Here is a 22,126-nt window from a genome sequence, read left to right on the forward strand (position 1 = left end):
TAGAGACATTAGGAATGTTGTAGGGATTTCCATGTGTATTGGTAAACAGTAAACGAAAGTTTGAGTAATCATTCGACTAGCTGCTCGATCAATGTTTTGAGTGTGTTCCATTAGAGTGTTGTAAGAACTCTTTCAGAAATCGATAATTCTAGATGGTTGATCGAACAGTATATATATCGAGCTGTCAGTCAGTGAGAAAGTCAAGAAGTCAGTGTTGGGCTTGAAGTCAAGTGTTGGACTCGAAGGCAAGTGATGAACTGCGAGTAACTATTGGGCTCCGAGGTGGAGTCGGTGAATTCAAGAGAGTGCATGTTATACTGTGCGAGTCAGTGTTGTTGATATCTGTACTTGTCAGAATCGACTTCAGAGTACTCCGCTATTAAGAGTTGCAGTGTCACTTGCTAGTATGTATAATTGTTTGTTGTGACTGTGTAAATAAAGTAATTTATACAAGGAAGTAAACGTGTTCTCATGTGATATTTATTTACAGAAAATAAAATAGCATCGCAGAATGATATGGTTCAAAATGCAGCAGCCATCCGTCACTTTCTAAGGTTTTTAACTATTGGAAAGAAAGAAACAAGTGTCAAGTCAAGTCACATGTAGAGGGACAGGAACAAGGAAAGGAACACGAATATAATGGCAGGTCGGAATGGGAAGAGAGAGCAACAGGAGGAGGAAAACAAGGACACTCTCATACACTGCTGTCTTCTCGTCAGTCCCGATGAACTTGTCTTCCTTTGGCCGATACCTTCATTTTTCGAAGTGTCGGACCCCTTCCATTTTTTCTCTCTGATTAGTGTCATATAGAGGATGGTTACCTAGTTGTACTTCCTCTTAAAACAATAATCACCACCACGACTCAATCTTCAAAGGTTGAAGTCCCGCCATCCACCTTTGCATGATGTTGCTGACATGGCTCGCAACAACTTTAATGCTGTGCAAGTTTGGAAAGACCGCTGGTAATCTTCAAAAGACTTGTCCCTTCTCAACATGTTTTATGGTGTGCAAATTGCTAGTGGATTTCATCTACCGCACAGGCGGTGGGTCACTCATAACAGAGTTTGAACGGGCCACTCACTCTACTAGTGGGACTGCTTAACGTCACCGGAATGCAACTGTGGTGCTCCACAGCAAACCATCCCTTGTATCATCGGCAGCTGCAAGCTACATGCTTACTCGGGTAGCTGGGCTGATTTATTGATTCCATCAGAGGCAGTATTAAGAGTGGATGGAAGAACTGAACATTCTAATTTGAAATTATGTTTTCTTGTTATTGTATTGTATTCAGTTGTATACAGGTACATTTTTTGCCATACGCTAAATAATAAGTAGTACATCTGTTATGTTCCAAGGTAGGTTTCGACATGAAGGGTGCAACACTTCTTTGTGAGTATTTATTACGTATAGTATGGTGCTCACAATCTTCAAAAGATAGAGAACCCCTAGTCCATATGGTATCTGTTCAATGTACATTTCTTGCCCTAATGCAGCTGTGAATGTTCCTCACATTTCATGCATTCACTGCAGTTTTCACCAATTAATTTTCATCAGAGCTAAGGATTCAGTTTGCATTGTCAACGTTAAACCTGCCCTGAATTTATTATGCTTGACGTCCTCGGCACAGCCTATTTTGACGTCCCCTCCTATTATGTTACAAGTGAAGTCTACTGTATAGTATGCACACTTTTTAGTGATAGATTTTTGTACTCATTGGAGAAGTAAGAAGGGTTCCGTTAATACTGCCAACTGAATGGAAATGAAATCTGAATTGAATCGATAATATGATCGATCGATATGAATTTTATAAGCCTTTATTATTTTAAGCAAACAACTGTGTCACACACACAATATATAATACTATATAACATTTCCCGTTGCGAAACGTGTTCCTAGCATGAATTCTATAGTTTGGCTTTGCTGTGTAAACAACAATAGTACGAGTACTTAAAGTGTACGCCAGATGTTGCACAGCGATGATAAGCGATTCTTAGTTTGTGTTTCAAAGGTTGCCAATACGAATCTCGAAGATAACCGAAGTCGACTACTTCAGCACTAGGGTGTAAATCTATCACTAAAAAGTGCACAGATAGTAGTAATAAAACCTGATATTTAACAATTAATGGTAGTTCATTATTGATCTACAAAATTAGCACTTGTCAAGTTATATTATGAAGTGAATTGGAACCATAAGATTAAAATACAGTACATAAGTCCATTTGTTACTGAGCGAGTTGGTGGTGTGGTTCAGGGTGTGCAGCTGGGAGCTTGCATTCAGGAGATAGTGGGTTCAAACCCAACTGTTAGCAGCCCTGAAGATGGTTTCCCATTTTCACACCAGGCAAATGCTGGGACTGTACCTTAATTAATGCTACGGCAGTTTCCTTCCCACTCTTAGCCCTGTCCTATCCCATTGATACCTATCTGTGTCAGTGCGACATAAAGTAAATTGTGAAAAAAAAAAAAAAAAAGAATCAGTTTGTTCAAGTTTTTGAGAAAAAACACAAAAAAGTGTTTTCTTCCCATCTTATTATTATTTTTACATGAATTTTTTCTGTTTAAATTAGATAAACGAATACCAATTTTCAAAACTGTAACAGGAATTCCTCATTCAACGTAAACACTATTAAATTGATCTACAGTATAATAAGAATCAGATAAGGTGTTGATAAAGAATTGGGTCCCCACCCTCAGCAGGGTCAAAAAATGAAGAAAAACATGTTTCTAAATAGGTTCAGCTTACTGAAGAAACCTCCAAAAGGAACATCACTCGTAATTTTACCATACTTTCTAATCTGGACTTACTGGCCATTATGGAACCCCTTTGCTAGGTTTCCAGGACGAGAATGGCAATCTTATTCTGAATAATCATGACAGTTTTGAATGATTAGTTCAATATTTTGAGTCCTTACTCAGCTGCCCTCCTCCAGCATCAAAGATTACAATTTCTGGTCCATGCTTCATTTCAATTGATTCTCTTCCTCTTGGTTGAGAAATCACCCAAATCCAACAACCCCCTGTGAGTGGGGGTGGTAGAATAACAGCCACAGTATCCCTTGCCTGTTGTAAGCTGTGACTAAAAGGAGCCTCATAGGCTCTCAACTTGGGAACGCGGATTGGCGACTACAGGGCCCTTAAATGAGTCCTGGCATTGTTTCCACTTACTCGTGCTTGGCTCCTCACTTTCATCTATCGTATCCGACCTCCCTTGGTCAACTCTTGTTCTTTTCTGACCCCGATGGTATTAGGTTGCGAGGCCTAGGGAGTCTTTGATTTTCACGCCCTTTGTGCCCTTGTCTTTCTTTGGCCGGTATCTTCATTTTTTGAAGTGTCGGATCCCTTCCTTCACCACTCTGTTCAGTGTTAATGGAAGATGGTTGCCCAGTTGTACTTTCTCTTAAAACAACAATCACCCCCATCACCGTTGGAGAGATTATTTCCTTCAATTCAACAGAGAAAGGATCCCTGAAACATCAGAAACATAAAATCGTTTTTCATGTCTGCAAATCCACTTGTCAGTCCAGATAGATCGCACAGCAGGCCAAATATTGCCACTACACCACAGTAGTATGTCCTGTTAAATGCTGGGCCATCATTCACCTTGGTGAGAAAAAGATGGTCCAAATGAAAGGAAATTCCTACAAAAGATCCTCAGTCCACATCAAGATTCTGAGAGTGAATATCACCTTAGGTCAAATGCAGAGCTATATTCTAACTTTGAAAAGTTTTCACTCGTTATGAGGAAGCGCTGTCTCATCTTTGGCGGTCATCTGTCTAGAATGCTAAACACCAGAATATCTCAAAGAATTCTTGACCTTCTCATGACTTGGAAATCTGCTAATCTGTGGGTAATTACAGTGGAGGAGGATCTCAGACACTGTTTCAGGACCAGAGTACATGGAGTAAACAATATTGAAGATGACATGGTGCAAAGTGGTCAGAAGATCAAAGAACTTTCTCCATCAAGTTGAAGCAGCACTGGCTGACAAGTGTTATCTGTGCTAAGAGGCCAAAACTTTTTTTTTTTTTCCCCCTCAGTTGGATTTTAGAACTTCCTTCACTACTCAGAATTCCAACTTTCAATATCACTCTTACTAGCTTTGTCACTATCTTCACCTGGTGCCAGATGATCAAAAATAGTTCCATGTGGATAATTTTGGATATTTTATTGGATGTCAGCAGCTTTCACTTGACCTGTATAAAGTTGAAGAAGATTACCTACGTTTGGTTTCTTCTTGCAAATTTTTAATGTCTTTTTATAACTGAAGCATGCAGTCAAAGCTGTTACAAAACTTTCTTTGTAATTCAGTGGTTTTAGGCTGCGTAAAGGTCCTGTAACCTTCCTTCTCATGGAACAGCAAGCCTTCTTAAAATATGGTGCTAGCAGGGATTTACAAACCTTCTGTTTCACATTGACATTATTCATATTTGTTGCTACATTTTAATTTTTTCTTCAATCTCCCTTCACTGCTGTACAAAGATCTCAATTGTGGTCAAAAGTGGACTTGAAAGGTTTTTGATCTTGTGGCCTCAGAATGTGTTTCTTTTAAAAAATGGTATTACAGTGAATAAGAGGCTGGACTTTGTTTTTTCAAAGGAGATCGCCTTATTATCATGGCTGGATAATACAGGTTGCGAGGATGAGTGGAACTATATCAGAAAACCAAACGACTGATTGAATCCATCAAGAAAGGGCGATTAAAGCTCTGTGGCCACCTATTTAGAATGGACGACAATCTGTTACTAAGAAAAATCTTCCCATACCTACTCGATAGTAGGCCTAAGACAAGTGAAACGTGGCGCAGGGAGGACCGGAAGAATCTGAAAAAATTGGACTAAATCGAGAAGACGTTGCTAACAGAACAATGTACCGACAGCAGACCTATAACTTTAAGGACTTTCGTGAATAAGAATAGCAGAACAGCAGGAAGGAGACAGGCTGCCAGAGAGGGAGTGCAACGACACTGGGCTGAAAAGAAGGCTTATGTGGTTTCTAATGGCCGTAAACATCTGAGTTGTCCAGAAAAATGTAGACACTCTTTGATAGTTGATATTAATGGAATAAAATGGCATACCATTACAATTCTTGCACGGGGGAGGTAATGGTTATTTTATGTGTTCAAAGTGATCCCTATTAGCAGCCAAACAACGTCGATACTGGTGACTGAACTACGGCTGTCAATGTTGCCAGTGTGATGATAGCCGCATAGGACGCCTCAATGGTTTCTCGTAGCTCATTCAGTGTAGCTGGCTTGTGTCAATAAACTTCGTTTTTCAAGGTCTCCCATAGGTAGAAGTCAAGAGGTGTAAGGTTTGGAGATCTATCTCTCGTCCAGGTAGATTTTGTTGTAGGTAAAATCTTTCGTTTCTAAACGCCTCTCGGTTGGCAGGTAAAATCGATGTTGGCAGCATATGAAGATACAACTCACCAGTTACAGTACCTTCAAACAAGAAAGGGCCGATCAAACTGCGTAATAACAGACCACACCACACATTAACACCGAGTAGATTAACACGTTTGTCCACATGAACGTGAGGATTTTCAGGAGCCCAGTACACGCAGTTATGGCAATTTACAATACTGTTTAGTTTGAATTGCACCTCGTCAGACCAGTTAACCATCCCTGCAAACCGTTCACCCTCGCAAAGCATGCCTTCAAACCACTCTTAGTACTCCATCCTCTGATAAGGGTCATCTGCCAAGATTGTCGTGCCATTCACGCCACTATTTCATTGTCTGCTGAGAAAACAATGGACTACGCTACCATGCAAGAATTGCTACGATATGTCATTTTCTTATAAAGATATTAACTATCAAAGAATGTCTACATTTTTCTGGACCCCTCTGTATAAAACCATTAATTATAACTTGAATTTTTAATTAACTCATTGAGTTGGAAAGGTCCTTTGGGTTCTCTGCGTGAGCAGCATAAGAATAGTGCATGCCTATTAGTGTTGCCGAATGACATGTTTGATTCCCGACCAAGTCAAGGTATTTTAATCTTAAAAAGTTAATTCATTTGGCTTGAGAACCAGGTGTTTGTTCTGTCCTCAACATTTCTACAGTCATACAGAACACACAAGATAATCCTCTGCCATATTAACACTCAGTTTCTCAGTCAGAGGATCTACCTTTCGAAGGTGACACCATGCAAGCAAATTATTACTGTTACGATAAACATTGACGGGAATCATAGTATTGAATGTAAGTGTCAAGTTGGCGAGTTCAAGAGAGCACGCACAATCCAAGTTAATTGAACACTAATAATATAGTAAATTACACTTGAGCTTCAATACCTACCCATTGTCAGGACCAACCACTTCTCAATCTCTCACTTTATATCCTCAAAGCACAGATTATTCCAGGAATGGCTGATCATATAGTTGGAACAGTGAAGAAACTGGTACAAGGCAACTCATTTTAAAAGTGTTCAATATTATAATTTTAAAATATGTGAAAACTTTTAATTATTGTTTCTATTTATTTATAAAATGTAGTAACTATTTAATTTCAATTAAAAAGTTAATACATTAATATTAAAAAATTATTCCTTTATAGAATAGGAGTAACAAATAATTATGATTTGGCAAACTTTGTGACCCCCCAACAAAAAAATGACTCATTGGAGCGGTTTATATAGTATGCGGAAAAACAAACGGTACTGAAATTACAAATGTGCTTTGAACATTAATGGACGTCAAAACAATGAATATTTAATTTTCACAACCACATTGTTTATTTAGGGTATGTCACCATAACATACAAGGTGATGACGGCAACATGTATCTTACTGCATCGGTACAGCATGCGTTCAGAATTAGCACCTTCACATCTGACACTGATTGTCGAATATGTTAAAAACACAAGTTGCCGCGAGGACTCAAAAAATTACTGTTTTCTCACGTAATTCGGGCATGCTGAAGAATCTGACCAGATGATGCACCTAGGAACGTTCCCAACTTATGAGAGAAGATACCGTCGTCTTTCGTCTCCTTTCAGCAACATGTTCGATAATTCACAGGACTGTTATGGGCAAAGCGCGAGACATGAAGGTGCACATTTAGAATACACGCTGTCAGTGAGGATGAACTTTCAAGAGCACATTAGCACATGAACACCCGCTTCTCATGCATATTCACGCATTCATGGATAATTTAAAATCGTTTCCTTCATTTCGACCTTTTTCACCATGTGATATAGATGTTAATTCTGTATCATCTATATCACCTGCTGGCCAGTCAGACATCAATTTTTGAAAGCGAGACAAAGTCTCTGATAGTGCATTGGTACTGCCAGTGGCTCCAAGTAGCCTACGCAGTGGCCTCCATGGTATGCGCTAGCCATGCGTCTTGCTAGGTGTGCTATTTACCAACTGATGACCCCAAATGAGCACAATGGGGCGAAACGCTGGTAACCAGGAATGAGTTAGCTGGAAAATTTATAATGTCCAATAACGGACCAACTACACTACTGTTACAGTTTTCATCAATCGATTGAAAGCATTCGACTTACATCAAAGCTCCGTTACACTGACAGCTGTTCGTTTTGACTGACAGTGCAGGGGGCACACTGGATTTTGTGCTACAATCCTCAAGAATGTGTACATGCGCAAGCAGATGACGTCATGGTTTATGCACAGTTATCCCCATAAGCAAGGAGCACGGTAAGGTACGTGCCTTTCCGTGTACAACCCTCAAACCACAAATAGTATTCCATTTGACCAGAAGGGTCCGCCACCTCCTCTATTGCTGTTAGTCGCCGCCTCCCAGAAGTTAATACGGCATTACATTACCGGAAGATATCGCTAGTAATTCTGAAGAGGTGTTTGTAATCGCGGGAAGAAGTTTGCTTTACATTGTGGGTGGAGAATCGTTTCAAGTGAAATTAGAGTACAGGTAAATGTATGCTTCTTGTCATATCTATGTGAACCTCATGCTATGTAAAAACGAAGAATAGTGCTCACATCCTTTAATATTTGCTACAGTACAGCACTGAAACTGTGAATTTTACTTTTACCAAGCAGAGTATTCGGGAGGCGGTGGGCTGGTCCCTTCGCCGACTGTCCTGAGAATGGTTTTCCGTGGTTTATATTCTCCTCGCTAAGACTAATGATGGTACAGTTCCTTTTACAGGTCACGACCGCTCCCCTCTCTCCTTCACCTGGCTTGACAAGATGTCACCGTTTGGGAGGTTCGGTTTATCCCAGCAGGGTACGAAATGAAAACATTTTAGTAGTAATTTTAGTTTTGTTGTACACTCACAGATTAGTCTCAGATAAATTGGATCCTTGGTTAAGTTATATGGGTTCTACTATATTAAGAGTGGAGAAGGATGTTTAGCGAAATGATTTAAATGTGGTGGGATTTTTTACCGATTTGCATTATACTTTGGTACATTTGAGATGTAAACAAGAATGTTGTTAACACCTGAAAATTTTGTCATGGGCTGCTACTGCATGCTGTACTGACACAATTAAATTTGTGTTGCCATTGTCGCCCTGCATGTTACTATGACGTATATATTCAAAGCATATTTGTAATTTTGTTTGTTTTGCTGCATGCTGTAAATACGGCATTGATTAAACTGAAAACATACCACTGTACTAATCCTCTACAGAAACACAGGTTGATGTTTTTAGGTTGTGTATAAACTAAGGCTTGCATAAAATAAAATTATAATGAGCTGGTAGGCCACTCTGTTTGTACATAATTATGCAATTCAATTAGTTGAATATACTTTCTGGGTTACAAAAAGATAATTAAAAATGCATATATTTCAATAATTAAAGGATAAATGCCATTTACTATTCATTAGTAATATAGTTATGATACACTCGTGCCTTCTTCGAGCACAGTCTAGGACAGTTGGGTAACAAAAATTCTAATACAATGAATGCTTCAGGCAAAAATTTGCAGTCTAACATTAACAACAAGTAATCAATAGAGGGTGGATTTCTGTGCATTGAAAATCCTCAAAATATACACTTATATGGGTACATATTTAATCCAGGAACTAACATTTCCCCTTAACATTTAAGAGGAAAATTCCCCACTTAATGGATGCATTTCATTTTTGTCTTTGTAATACTTAATACCATGAAATTGGATGGTAAGTGAAGACTCGGTTGTGCTGACCACATAGCACACATTCCATAAAAGATAGCAGTTATTTCCAGAGCATGTATGTAATGGGGATGACAGTGTGCAGTAGTGTGTGGTATTTATTGCCGATGATGAGAAATGAAGGACGGAGTAATCATATTCAAATTCAAATTTTTAAACAACAATACGTGAAGACTCTTAGCAGTGTTTGGTCCTCTTTAATGCTCACAAAATAAACTCAATGGCTGCAGTAGTTGGTTGTGTTCACAAACAGTGTTTATGCAGTGGATATAAAATAAGGCAATATTGACGTTGCACAGAAAGTTTTACCATAAGAGTAGCAATGAAATACTGGTAATGTTACTACTGTACTGTATTTCCAATTTTAAGTTGCAGTATGCTGTTTAATTTGAGCAACAAAAAACAAACAGGTGATGCTAATTATTGATTGATCATACACTCTCTGTAGCGAAACCGTCAATATACGTTTTGTCGTCACTACTGGTTTACTATATTGCTATTGATGCCATAGATCATTTTGCATTCAATATGGTGCATGTTTTAATATGTCTCATGTTTTCGTTACAGATTTTTCCTCATAAGATGCACCCCTAGATTTTTGCCACAGAATTTAGGGGGGGAAAGCGTGCCCAATTCGCGCATAAATATTAGCTGGGTATCTTGCACGTTAATCTAATGATATTACCTTAAACGCCTGATTATGGTGGCTTTATAGCCCGCATCAGATAATTTGAACTATGCACACCGCAGTGCTGAACTTTGGTTCGGATGTAATGTCGCAGTCTGCTTAATAAGTTGGCAGGGTATCTATCTACCGTCTATATGGTAGATATTACTTTCCTAGTGTTTGTGTTTAATGTGATCCAGTGTACACAACAGCAAATAACGATTACTTTGACTAAAAGCCATCGGCAACTGCTATAGAACAATCTGTTCAATACAACTTTACCCGACAGTAATGACCATATGTAGAATATAATTAATTATGGTAACGAATAACGCCACTGGAATGAGCCTGAAACAGTACCTTGTGTTCTTGCTCACTGGTCCAAAGAGATAACAAAGCACTCTATCATATGGCTGAGAAAGCAATATAGATACTTCTTGTGCCTTGAGTTGTTGCAGGTTAACCATGGCTAATGTTTTATTCAAAATCCTGATCAATAATACATTAATTCAAGTGCTTCATCACTCTGTTGTACAACTTATTTAAAAATTCAAGAAGTCATTTTCTGGTCTTTCCTTCCCTGCAACATTTCACAACCCTTGTGATAACATACCTTTCCCCAGTAGAGATCCTGAATGAAGGCATTCATTCTTCTACATTGTCACTTGTGCTCACTCATATTCCAGCTGAATGTTTCCGCCATGTGTAGTATGCAATAGAGCCTCTGCACACAGCTTCTCTCCGCCGCGTGCACTTCCACCATGCATTGTTCAACCAAGTGCCATGTTGCCTGTTCTACCTAGAAATATTTTGAAACCAAAACTGCTAAGGCTAAATAAATATTGGCTTTCGTTGCAACTCTTGTAGTCACAATGGTTTTTTATGCAATGTAGGATACAATTTGCAGTCTAACTCCCGGATTATTATTCCCGTACTTGTTTGGAGCATTGCAAAAACAGTACCACCATGTTATGAAGAGTCAGAATGCTGAAAACCAACTTGTTCTGTGCATCGGAGTGACACTACACTAGTCTGTAATTCTATGCTACGTGCTCTCTGTGGATAGTGAAAAACAAAGTGCAGCCGAAGGGGTGAAAATTTCAGACAGTGGAGAAATTCACACTGAACTGCAGTCTGCTTTGAACAGACTGTGAAAAAATTACTTCCTGGAGTGCTTCTGATTGTGGCACTGCAGTTTGAATAGAAATCTAGCCTCAACACGGGATTACATTGTAGGTGATGGGGTCTATAATATCAAAGATATAAATAAGAGAACTATTTGTGAGATCAGTGTGGGAATTACTGACTTGATGTATCTGTCCGCCAAATAATGTAGCACTTCCACGGCTGCATTAATGTTTTACTCCAACTATCGCTGTCAGATTATTTAAAAATCTGGAATAACAGTATTACCCTTACTGCTTACAAAGTTCTTACAATGTGTGTTCCGCTCACAGAGTGCATTACACAAGACAGGGCTTGTAAACAAGTATAAAATAATGGGCCTACTTAACTCTCTCTTTATATGAGGGATAAAGATTATATTGCCATTAAAAGGTGATCAATACATCTTAATTTCTCGTCAACGTAGCCTATTTATTACGATCACGGCATAGCTATGTTCAAGGTATAGCAGCACTGTGACACTGAGGAATCTTGCCAGCAGTCAAGACCCACGGGTTTGATTTCCCATCCCTGCCCTAGTCTGGTCCACTAACCCCTCTCGGTATTTTTAAGGCTATAGCTGAGTGCTTAGATATATAGTGGCCACTCTGCCATGGTAGGCGATTAAATTAGCCCTTGTTTGTTTGAATGAACACCGTTTCCTTCAACGTAAACACAAATATGCCTGCAAACACTATTATTTTGTCCACTTAAAGGATTGGAAATATTGAAGTTGCATGTGAATAACTATTCTTGTGCTACATTACTTGTAATGGAGTATTTTGTAAATTTTGGGTGAATTTCCAAGCAACCGTGTTGTAATTATGTTACACTACACATAAGGGAATAATTTAAGCTATTTTCTGTTAATTTTGTATTAATTTTTTGCAGTTGCTTTTAATGATTTTTATCATTTTTAATTTTCAGGCTTTGCTTCTTGTTTTAAAGTTTCAAGTCCTCCCTTTTTATTCTTTTGTTATTAAATTTCTTGTAATATTTGGTTTACATGGAAGTTTTTGTTGTTTTACATAATTTGTTTGAATTTTACTTCACTGTCGTACAACTATAAGTAAGCATTGCCATTGGGATATCTCACAATTGTATTGGAAGTCTTTCTTTACTTCCTTTGCTATCTCTTCTCATAGTTTCTTCAGCACAATTGCATTTTTGGGCAGGCAGATTACAGTGAGCGTGTCTTTTGTTCGCAGCTGCTATTATTGCTGCATCCAAAATTTTGCTCAAAATATGAAAAATTACGCACAACTTTTGTGAAAGAACACTATTCCACTCCAAGTGAGGATGGTAGGCTGACGAAACAGACACATTCATTTAGTAGAATAGCTGTTTGGCAAGTCACCGGGTAGCATAGTGCTGGTGCAGCCACTTGCAAATATTCTTCATTGTTTTCTTTGGTCAGTTGTCCAGGCAACCACCCAGCAAAACTCTTAAGCATCTTAGTAAGCCTCCTCCGGTGTGGAGAGGTACACCTTACAGGATCAAAAATATTTCAGTTTATTTTTCTTTAATTACATGAAGTTTTTGAAAATTATTTCCATTTCTTCAGAAGATATATTTGTAAATGTTGCTTGCTACACCCGACAGTCATGTTTCTTGCCATTTTCACACAGGGTTTTCCTCGGGAAGTTCAAAACCTACTGAAGATATTTGCATACAACACAGCATGGGAGTGTATTTAATTTTTATCAAAGCATTCTATATGCTCTTTTCTATGACACAAGTAATGTAACTTTTAAAAATTAGAAGTGCAACGATTATGTTTCCTGCTTCTATATGAGGGCCTCTCAAATGTCCAAAATCTCACGCGTGCAAAACGAGGCGCAGAAGTACTGTGCATTGGTCCCACTCGGCTCTGTTCGGACCAGCGTTTTGTCTCGGGGCGACTTGGCTAAGCTCGGCTTAACTCTGTTCGGCTGGTCGAGCGCTGCAGAGCAAGTGAGGAAGGGGGAAACAGGCAGAGTGAGCGAGACAGCGCTATTGCTCAAAATAGAGGAGTGGTGGTCTGCACTCTGGTCAACCTAGTGAAGTCGTCTTTTGCATCTTGCGCCGTGCATTGCACTGGTGCATGCACTCTGAGAGGCCGTGTTCTGTACCTTAGGATATTCTCAAGTATAGGTTTTGATATAAGTCTATATATCATTTCACCACAAGAAATATTCAATGATATGTAGTATTTGTGCTTTAAAAAAACTAAAGGACAATATTCACCTTTTTCTTTCAACTATGAAAAGTTTAAATAATTCTTAACATGGATGGTAGAGAAGTTCAAAGCACCTCAATAGGGGGTATGGGGCAAATGATTCCTCACTTCAGTGATTCGTAAAATGACAAGCTTATGAAATATTTGTAGTGAAAAACAGATGGTCAGGAAAATCTAGGCTTCTAGAAAACACTGGTATATGCAGTTCCATCAGTACTCCACAGACACCATATAAATGCTGTTTTGGTATAGTACAGTGTGAGGTGTACACATATACGGCACACCACCACAGTGGCTATTAAGTGCATATATGCATACTTAGAACCAAACTGAGAGGTTAAATATCTTTAACATTATTTCATCCCAAATCGTTTCAGAATATCTGTATCTATAAAGAATTCCTGACCGCCTCATGTTTTGTGTAACTCGTATCTTGATTAGAATTGTTGCATAAAGACTGATGCAGGTATCACCCGACAGGTGTCAGGCAAGGGAAACAGCGATAAGGTTTTATGGGGTTACGGATGAGTAATGAGAAGACAAAGATGGAGCACATAAATTCAGGAAAGGTACCTGATCCCATAATGGTACAATAGAGCAGACTGGAAGATAATGACAGGTTCACATGCCTCGGCAATATTATTTGTAATAATGGGCAAGCATATGCCATCACCAACAGCAAAATTGGAAAAGCCACTGCAGTCTTCCTAAAAATGAACTGCGTACGGCTATGAACTTTACTTTCTAAAACAGTAAATTACAGCCATAAGTTCTATATGTCTGTTAATAAGTCGATGGCACTTAATGCATGAGAAACTAGGAAGATGTCAGATCAAAGGCTCATTTTTAATCAGTGATGTCTTAAATGAATTCTAAAACTTAAACTACGAGGAATATATTAGAAATAAAGAAGTCCTGTGTACAAGTGTCCTTCAGAGCTTGAACAAAATCATAGCTCAAAGACCAATTTACAGGCCGTTCTGCGGATGGATAACGAACAGATACCAAAAACTGCATCAACGTGGGTATCTTCCGGTGGATACAGAGGAAAGGAAAGCCACTCAACACAGGGCACTGGACAGTTGCAAAGGATCTTTCACACATGGGTGTCCACTGGAATGAGGCAGAAGACAGGATTCGCTGGAGAAACTTTGTTGCCTGATATGATACTTAACATGGGAGGAACAAACAAGGAATGCTTCCCATTCAACCCCGAGGTATAGAGTCGAGCATTGGTGGATAAGAAGTTATGTCCCATTCAAAATTTCACCTGCATATTACAAATGATTTCGAAGCTCCAAGAGGGAGAGTGACTTGACCACAATGTGTGAAGGATGTGAATGTATAACAATTAATTGCAATTAATTTGTATTGAATATGTGTGGACTAGCAAAACAATCATTTTGATAACAGTATGCAATGTTATGTTATATCTGAATTAATGTATCACATTCAACAAAGTACAATTCGGCAAGGTCAGAAATCCCAGTGAAATTATTAGGTTTGAAAATACCAGTCAGTAAGGTACCTATTGTATTTACATTGCTTGAACTGAATGTTATATGGGAGGGTACCTTTTGCTGATCCACAAATATTCAATACAAAAAAGTCTTAAAATGTCCTTAATGTATTGTAGTCAAATAATTCTTCCTCTTGGTACTCTGAAACTATTCGTCATACACAGCTGAAAATTTCCATGGGACATATGTACTTCTTGTCCATCAAGGCTGATCTTGATATCTGGGTTCAATGGGGAAGGGTTCCTAGTTATTTTAAGTGTCTGTGGTACACTAGCACCTAGTGGACAAGAAGAGAATGCACGACTTGGTGGCGGACCTCTTTTACTTTTACCAGAGCGCAAGTTTCATCTTTATGTATGCGAAAGTGAATACACTAATGCACATATAAGCAACATAGAACCTCGTCTGTTCTCATATTTGGAAATAACTTTAGCTATAATGTGCACACATTACAATATAAACTGCTGGTTGATATGCAACCCAGTTTTTACAAGCCCCGGTGAAAGAACATCATCATATTACGTATAATTTTCTTCTGGTTTACATGTAACTGATTTAACCTAGTTCTCATTTATGTGTAACATAGTACCCAGCCTTGCTATTGAAAATAAGTCTTGATATTCCATTCTTGGTCTTGGAACATGTGTAATCGCACATGTAAAATGGAACGAGCTTGAAGAAAAGGCAGAAGTCATACCACTGAACTGGCAGTGCTGGTAAACAAAGGGAGAGACAAATGCTAGGAGATGACAGCAGGCCTACAGAATACATACACAACATAACATGGGAATAAAAGTTTATACTTTTGCACGTCAATACAGATGATTGATCAGTATGCCTACATCAGCCACGACTGAGGGAAAACTAAAATTTATTTAAGAGGAGGAGGATAAGCCACATAAACCAAAAGCGGGTATTTTTTTATTGTGCGTTTACTTTGTGACTGCTTATAAGTAGTGGTTTCATACATTATTTTCTGAATTACAGTATGTCTGTTCAAAGAAATATTCCAGTTAAAAAATATCAGTGGGGAAAGAAAAAGGAAGGTTGAATATAGTGTCAGAACTGTGAACATGTTTAAAATTTTCATCAAGCAACCTCTTTGTAATATTTTGTTTTTAATTTTTTTAAAGTAATGATTATTATATGTAGTTCAAATTGTTCACCTTGAATTAGTTTTGACTTTTATCTCCTAAATAATAAAACATACAAATGTGCAAAAATCCACCCTCCATAATAAATATTTCAACTACACTTCAACTGCACAGGGCAAAAAAAAATTATATTTTTAAAAATTATCAATCAAACTTAAGACGGACTTATGCTAACACAGAACTCCACTTCCGACTTACACCAGGACGTAAATGATGCCATCACTTGCTCTTGACAACTCACACAGTTTACTTTTCCACCTTAGTGAAGTAAAGAACAAAGATGTGTGTAACATCTGGTTTCTAGGAACAGTGTCTAAAGGAATGTGTCGTTTGTGTGCGAGAAGTGTACAATTATTGAAAATAGTAGTGTTGAGAAATATATACAGCCACATATCTTAATAGAACTTAGTAATTACACATTAAGTTAAGAAAACTGAAGCATGTTTTGGTCATTTGTGCATATTTAGAATAATTCTTTGCAATGATTGTAATGTGGACATAAAAATCAAGCGATAAGCTAAGATTGAAGTTTTGTCTTCTCACTTCTTGTGATGTTGCAAGGACATTTTCTGTTCATACTGACAAGAATAAGCTGGAACCAAAAATTAATTTCATTGCATTATAAAGAACAGTTTTGGTTCAATAGTAAGGAAAGGTAGGAACAATGTGTTTGTGTAAGTAGTGTGTTTTCCTTTACATTTAAAAAATGAATGCTTCATGTTCTGTTGCTAGCATTTTGTTTTTTCACTTATCCTATGTATCAGTAAGCTTGCTGACTCGCAAGTTTATGGTGCATATTTAAAGATTATTAGTGTATATAATTCTCAACACTATTAATTACAGTTTTTTGTTTCTTTGTTTTAAATATTGGCTTAAAGAGTATTAATTAAAAATATGACAAAAGACACACACATTCATACCTCTTATGCACAATGTAAAAATATTAGCATACATTTTCTCCACGAGTTAAAGGGTTTAGTTAGTGGTGTAAGATTCTCACCAGCTGAATCTCTTTGTTAAACACAGTTCTGGTAAACAGTAAATCATTTATTTTTAGCTGTATACACGCCCATATAAATAATTATCTAGTTTATTAAGAATTCCACAAAAAATCTGTCTAGACTTTCTTTACACTTTCCGACGTAAAAGTTGACGACAAATTGTCCACAAGAGTCCATTCATGATTCTGGTGTCCTTTTTCTTATTAGAGACTGAAAAAAAAAAAATCATGGCTTTCAAAAACACGCTTTCAATCAACCAAGCACACATGAAGCTTTGGACAGTGCTTGTAAGTTCAGTGGGCGAGTGATGTACGTGTGTGCAATCAACGTTGGTCTGTCCATCACTTTCCTCCAGCACAAGGAAAGACAAAGAATAGATATAGTTGTAAATTACTTTAATATTAACAATTTCATTTTCTAGAAAACTTCTATGGATTTTAACACGAAGTTGAATTAATTCATGGCTGTCCACTGGTTGATCCACTAAATAGGATACACAAACAAAAATAATTACAATATACAATGTACAGAGAGGAAAACAAATTATTTCTTGTCTTCAACTTAAGCTAACCTGCAGTTTCTTGTACTGAACATTTTTGGTGATCTTCATTGATATGTCCATTCTTCTTGTTTAAGGTGGATTCTCACTGAACAACTAGTATTGGTAATTATGTAAGAATTGCAGGAGGAAATTTGTGTATTAAAAAAAAAAATATATATATCATTTTCCCTTTCACTCGATTTTCCTCGCTGTCATCATTTTCTCATACAATTTTTTTGAAAAAAAAAAAGAATTTATTCTTAAGAAGCTCATTTGAAAGTGAAAATATCTACATGAAGACCATGTCTGTCGTTCTTGTTACAAGAAATAAATAAAAAAGCATTTACATTGCTCCTTCCGCTCCTGCCTCCTAACCGTCGACTTTGCACTGGGAATTGCCGTCCTTGGAACACGTCATCCTTACGAGACCTTGAGAGTTCAAGGAATCATAATCCTTTTCATTTATTTCTCATCTTCTCTGCCTCCTTCCATTTCCCTCAGCTTTGTTTTAATTCCACCGGATTTGTTAATGTTCTTGGAGAGAATTTCTGTTTGATTGTTTCTTCCTCATGGTCGCACTTCAAGCATAGAACTCACGGTTAGAATTTTTCGTGTACGAGTTGACCGTGGGCGATCGTTTCGGCTCGTCTAATGCGTACGATCCCTCGTCCTTCTTGCGCATTCGGTAGACGATGAACATCACCACTAGGATAGCACACAGTAGGCCAACGACAGCTCCGCCGATCACCGCTGCAAGAAAAGAAAACAGTACACAGTTTTAATATGAGCCAACACTGTATCAATAAGAGAAAAATTTTCAACTTTACACAAGAATGCGAAGGTTAAGTTCATAAAATGAAAAACCTCCCCTAAAATATTGTGTACTGGAGAATTTCTATATAATAAAGGTTGCCGTATGTCATGGATTTCACTCACAATCCACATCATTAGAGAATAAGAACAACATTCCTTTCAAAAAGACAAAAGTCCGCAATATTTTATTGTAGTTACAGTAGAGTCTCAACTCACTGAGGTTCCATGTTATCCAAGCCTGGTTCTGATCCGTATCAGACTGAACACGCAACGCAATGTCTCCATTGTTTATGGTTCAAGTCATTTGTTGCTAACCCTTTACAATTGCTGTATGGCGGCTTTATTTTTCAGTACTGTAATCAATAATCAGTTCTCTGTGAAATGAATGGAAAAATAAAATGTGTGGCGATATCAGTAGAAGATAAGCTTAATACTATTAAACAATTAGATGATGTTGAAATAATGATGAAGTAACAATGTAGAAAGCAAAATTAGTTATATGGTTGGTCTGAATGTGATCAAAAAGACTATTTTATTTAGTGCAGACAACATGTAAGAATGTAAATGTAAACGATCCACCAATTCAATACATCATATATTCAGATAAAATTATTACCTTACAGGAATTACTAGTACATGTTTTGTCCAATTATTGGACACCTCCAGCTAATGCCATCAGTACTAAAACATTAACACTAAAATATTAAAAGAACACTGGAATGTAATCTATAGGGAACTAGTGTATGTATGACTCTTTTCTAAAGTGAAACATCAAATTAAAATATGAATCTTTCAAGTCGTGAAATCACACATTCTGGCAAGCTGATCACTAAAGTCTTAAAATTGTTCTTTGTGTTGATACACAAGGTCTTGATGTGATGAAATCCAAATTGTGTGTTGCATGTAACAAAATGCATAAAAACATTTAAAATTAGGATATACATCCTCCTTTGGCATGGATTAATTTTATTTAATGTTACGGTGAACTTCAACAGAGATCCATCGATCTTTTCAGGTCTTGCTAGTGACAACTGTATGTAACACATAAATCGGGTGAGGTCTAAAAACAAAGAAAAATCCGAATCAAATTACAGATCAAAGAGAAAGAACCTAAATAAGAATTCAGAATTTAGGCGACAACTTACTTAAGTTTGTTTATTAGTCGTGTAAAATATATTTAATTTAACAACACCTCATAAAGTATATTCATTTTCTTTGAAATTTCATTTAAATGTAAACTCTGATTACTAGAGTGTGGATGTTTATGTATTAATAGTTTAGAATGCAAACATATTAAAGAGAGTAACAAATATACTTTATACTGAAAAACAGTTCTGCTCAAATCTTAGGGGTACTGCCTGTTAGAACTCCTGGAAATTAAGTCACTGTCGCTACATTATTGAAGAGCAGGTTAGCCCACTGGCCAAATTAGTTTGCATTCTAACCTATTACTGCCTAATTTTCTGGCCCATTTGTACTCATAAATATCTTCAAGAATATTAAATAACAGGCCTTTAGGTGCTCTATGCAAACTGACCAAGTCATTACTCAGCAAAGTATAGGAGGGAACAATCCAGCACGTCTCATTAATATCAATACAGTTGGTCCGTTATTGGACATTATAAATTTTCCAGCTAACCCATTCCTGTTTGCCAATAATGGACCAACTATATTGGTATAATAAATTTACTCATTCGGGACAGATATTTAAGGTTCCCTATGGGGATCAACATCTGTATCATCTCTCATTGCCAGAATTATTCTATGCTTTTTAGTATTAACATGCTCATGATACCTTTTCTGATACTTCTCGTCAGACCTGTATAACTAGCATGCATGCCACACATTTTAATTTATAAACTCCTGACTGCAAGTATTTATTAAGTGTGTTAAGAGTATGAGTACTGTAAAATATCTTTGAATTTATGTTAGTAGTTCTGTACGCTGCATCAAATTTTTGCTTTTAGTAATTTTGACAATTACGTTTTACGCCTGTACTTGATATCTCATTTTCTCATGTTGTCATTGGTGTATTAGAGACAGACAGACAGACAGAAGTCATTGTTACTTGTTTCTAGTCTTCTTTTTCCTGTACTCTAACTCACTGAGCACTGACCACTGACAACACAAGAAAATGAGATTTCAAGTAAAGGCCCAAAACATAACTGGTCAAATGTTTCACCATAGCAGAAAGAGAATAGGTGATAAATTTCCAATAGAGAAACAAGATGAAGTGAAATAGGAACTAAAGAATCCAGGCAATCATAAGAAACCTAATTTCTATAGTTCAGTTAATAGAGCCTTGAAAATCCTCCTTTCTATCAAGGATTATAAAAAAGAAGTTAATATATCTTTAACATAGTGGAAAAGTGTGGTTATAGAAAAATTATGTTAAAAGAATTATAAATAAAATACGAAAGAAACTTGTACTAACTCTGACTTTCTTTTTTTTTAAATCTATGTGTTCTTTACATTTAATAGTAATAGCATATACCAATTTAATAATGTTTATAAGGCAAAGAATTTTATACAGTGTACAAAACTACGAGCACCAATTCAAACATTTTTTACAACACTCATACTGTTGATACACTTCATAAATACTTGAATTCAGGAGTTTCTAAATTAAAATGCAAGGAATGCATGCAAGTTATACAGGTCTGACAGGCAGAGTTTTCAGATTAGGTATCAGGAGCACATTAATGCTAGAAAAGCATAGAAAATATTTGGCAATGAGTGAACACATCGGATTGTAATCACTCCTATACTTCGCTGAAGAATTAATTTGTCATTTTGCACAGAGCACCTACTTCGCATTCTTGAAAATATCTACAGATGGACCAGAAAAGCAATCAGAGTTTAAATATAAATGATATTTTAATTTTCTTTAATATATTTTATGAGGTGTTGTTAAATATATTTTACAAGACTAATAAACAAACTTCCGTTCCTCCTCATTTTTGCCCCCTCCCTTATCACCACTTCCAGTTTCCGTCCGTAGCAACACGCCTCAATATTCAACCTGAAGTAACGTCAGTTCAGCGTCAAGCTCTCACCGTGTACATGCTAAGCCTGCATGGGTAGTAAGTAAAGTTGAATTTATGTTTATTACATGTAGCCCTGGTGTACACATTATTAATTTATTCTGTTCTTTCTGTTGTTTTCTCAGATATTAGTATGACAAATGAATACTACTCTTGCATTCCATGGGAATAGTTTATTCGATTCCATATTGGTCAATGACATTTGCCAGATGTTTATGTTTACTGGCTTATTTGAAGGATGGGATATTTTATTTCTTAACTCAGGATAGGCATTCCGATGATGTTAGATCTTCAAGGTGATATTACTCATGGACTATGTTTTTAACAATCTTCAGTGTCGGTGTGTCCAGTATTTTTTTTAGTCAGAATTAATGTTTGATTTGTTTTAGAGGTATTTTACACTGGATATATAAAAAAACTCATTCTCCCATTTTATAATATGTATTTAAGATGTCACTTTAAGATCTTGATGCATCTATACTTGAACTTGATTATAAAATATTAATTCTGTCTAGTTTTAATGTGTTGTTCTATCTGTGAACTCTGTCTACATTATATAGCTGAAACCAAACCAAACCAAACCCCATGGCACTACAGCCCTTGAAGGGCCTTGGCCTACTAAGCGACTGCTGCTCAACCTGAAGGCCTGCAGATTACGAGGTGTAGTGTGGTCAGCACGACGAATCCTCTCGGCCCTTATTCTTGGCTTTCTAGACCGGGGCCGCTATCTCAACGTCGGATAGCTCCTCAATTCTAATCACGTAGGCTGAGTGGACCTCGAACCAGCTCTCAGGCCCACGTAAAAATCCCTGACCTGGCCGGGAATCGAACCCAGGGTCTCCAGGTGAGAGGCAGGCATGCAACCCCTACACCACAGGGTT

At 37.3% G+C, this 22,126-nt stretch overlaps 1 protein-coding gene and 1 long non-coding RNA gene across 4 annotated transcripts in view; one reads left to right on the top strand and one right to left on the bottom strand.

Annotated features, from left to right (window-relative positions):
• The window catches only part of LOC137502430 (uncharacterized), a 156,579-nt gene that overhangs the window by 34,878 nt on the left and 99,575 nt on the right, over window positions 1-22,126 (top strand). The window lies entirely within an intron of this gene.
• Window positions 8,775-22,126, bottom strand: part of Sdc (Syndecan) — a 324,323-nt gene continuing 310,971 nt past the window's right edge. For all 3 annotated transcript variants that reach the window (XM_067154838.2, XM_067154839.2, XM_067154836.2), the window contains exon 5: window positions 8,775-18,138. In XM_067154838.2, the coding sequence (XP_067010939.2) occupies window positions 17,969-18,138 (170 nt within the window). In that variant the 3' untranslated portion in view covers window positions 8,775-17,968. The remainder of the gene's footprint in view (window positions 18,139-22,126) is intronic.

This window comes from Anabrus simplex, chromosome 10, assembly GCF_040414725.1.
Source record: "Anabrus simplex isolate iqAnaSimp1 chromosome 10, ASM4041472v1, whole genome shotgun sequence".
NCBI classification, from domain to species: Eukaryota; Metazoa; Arthropoda; class Insecta; order Orthoptera; family Tettigoniidae; genus Anabrus; species Anabrus simplex.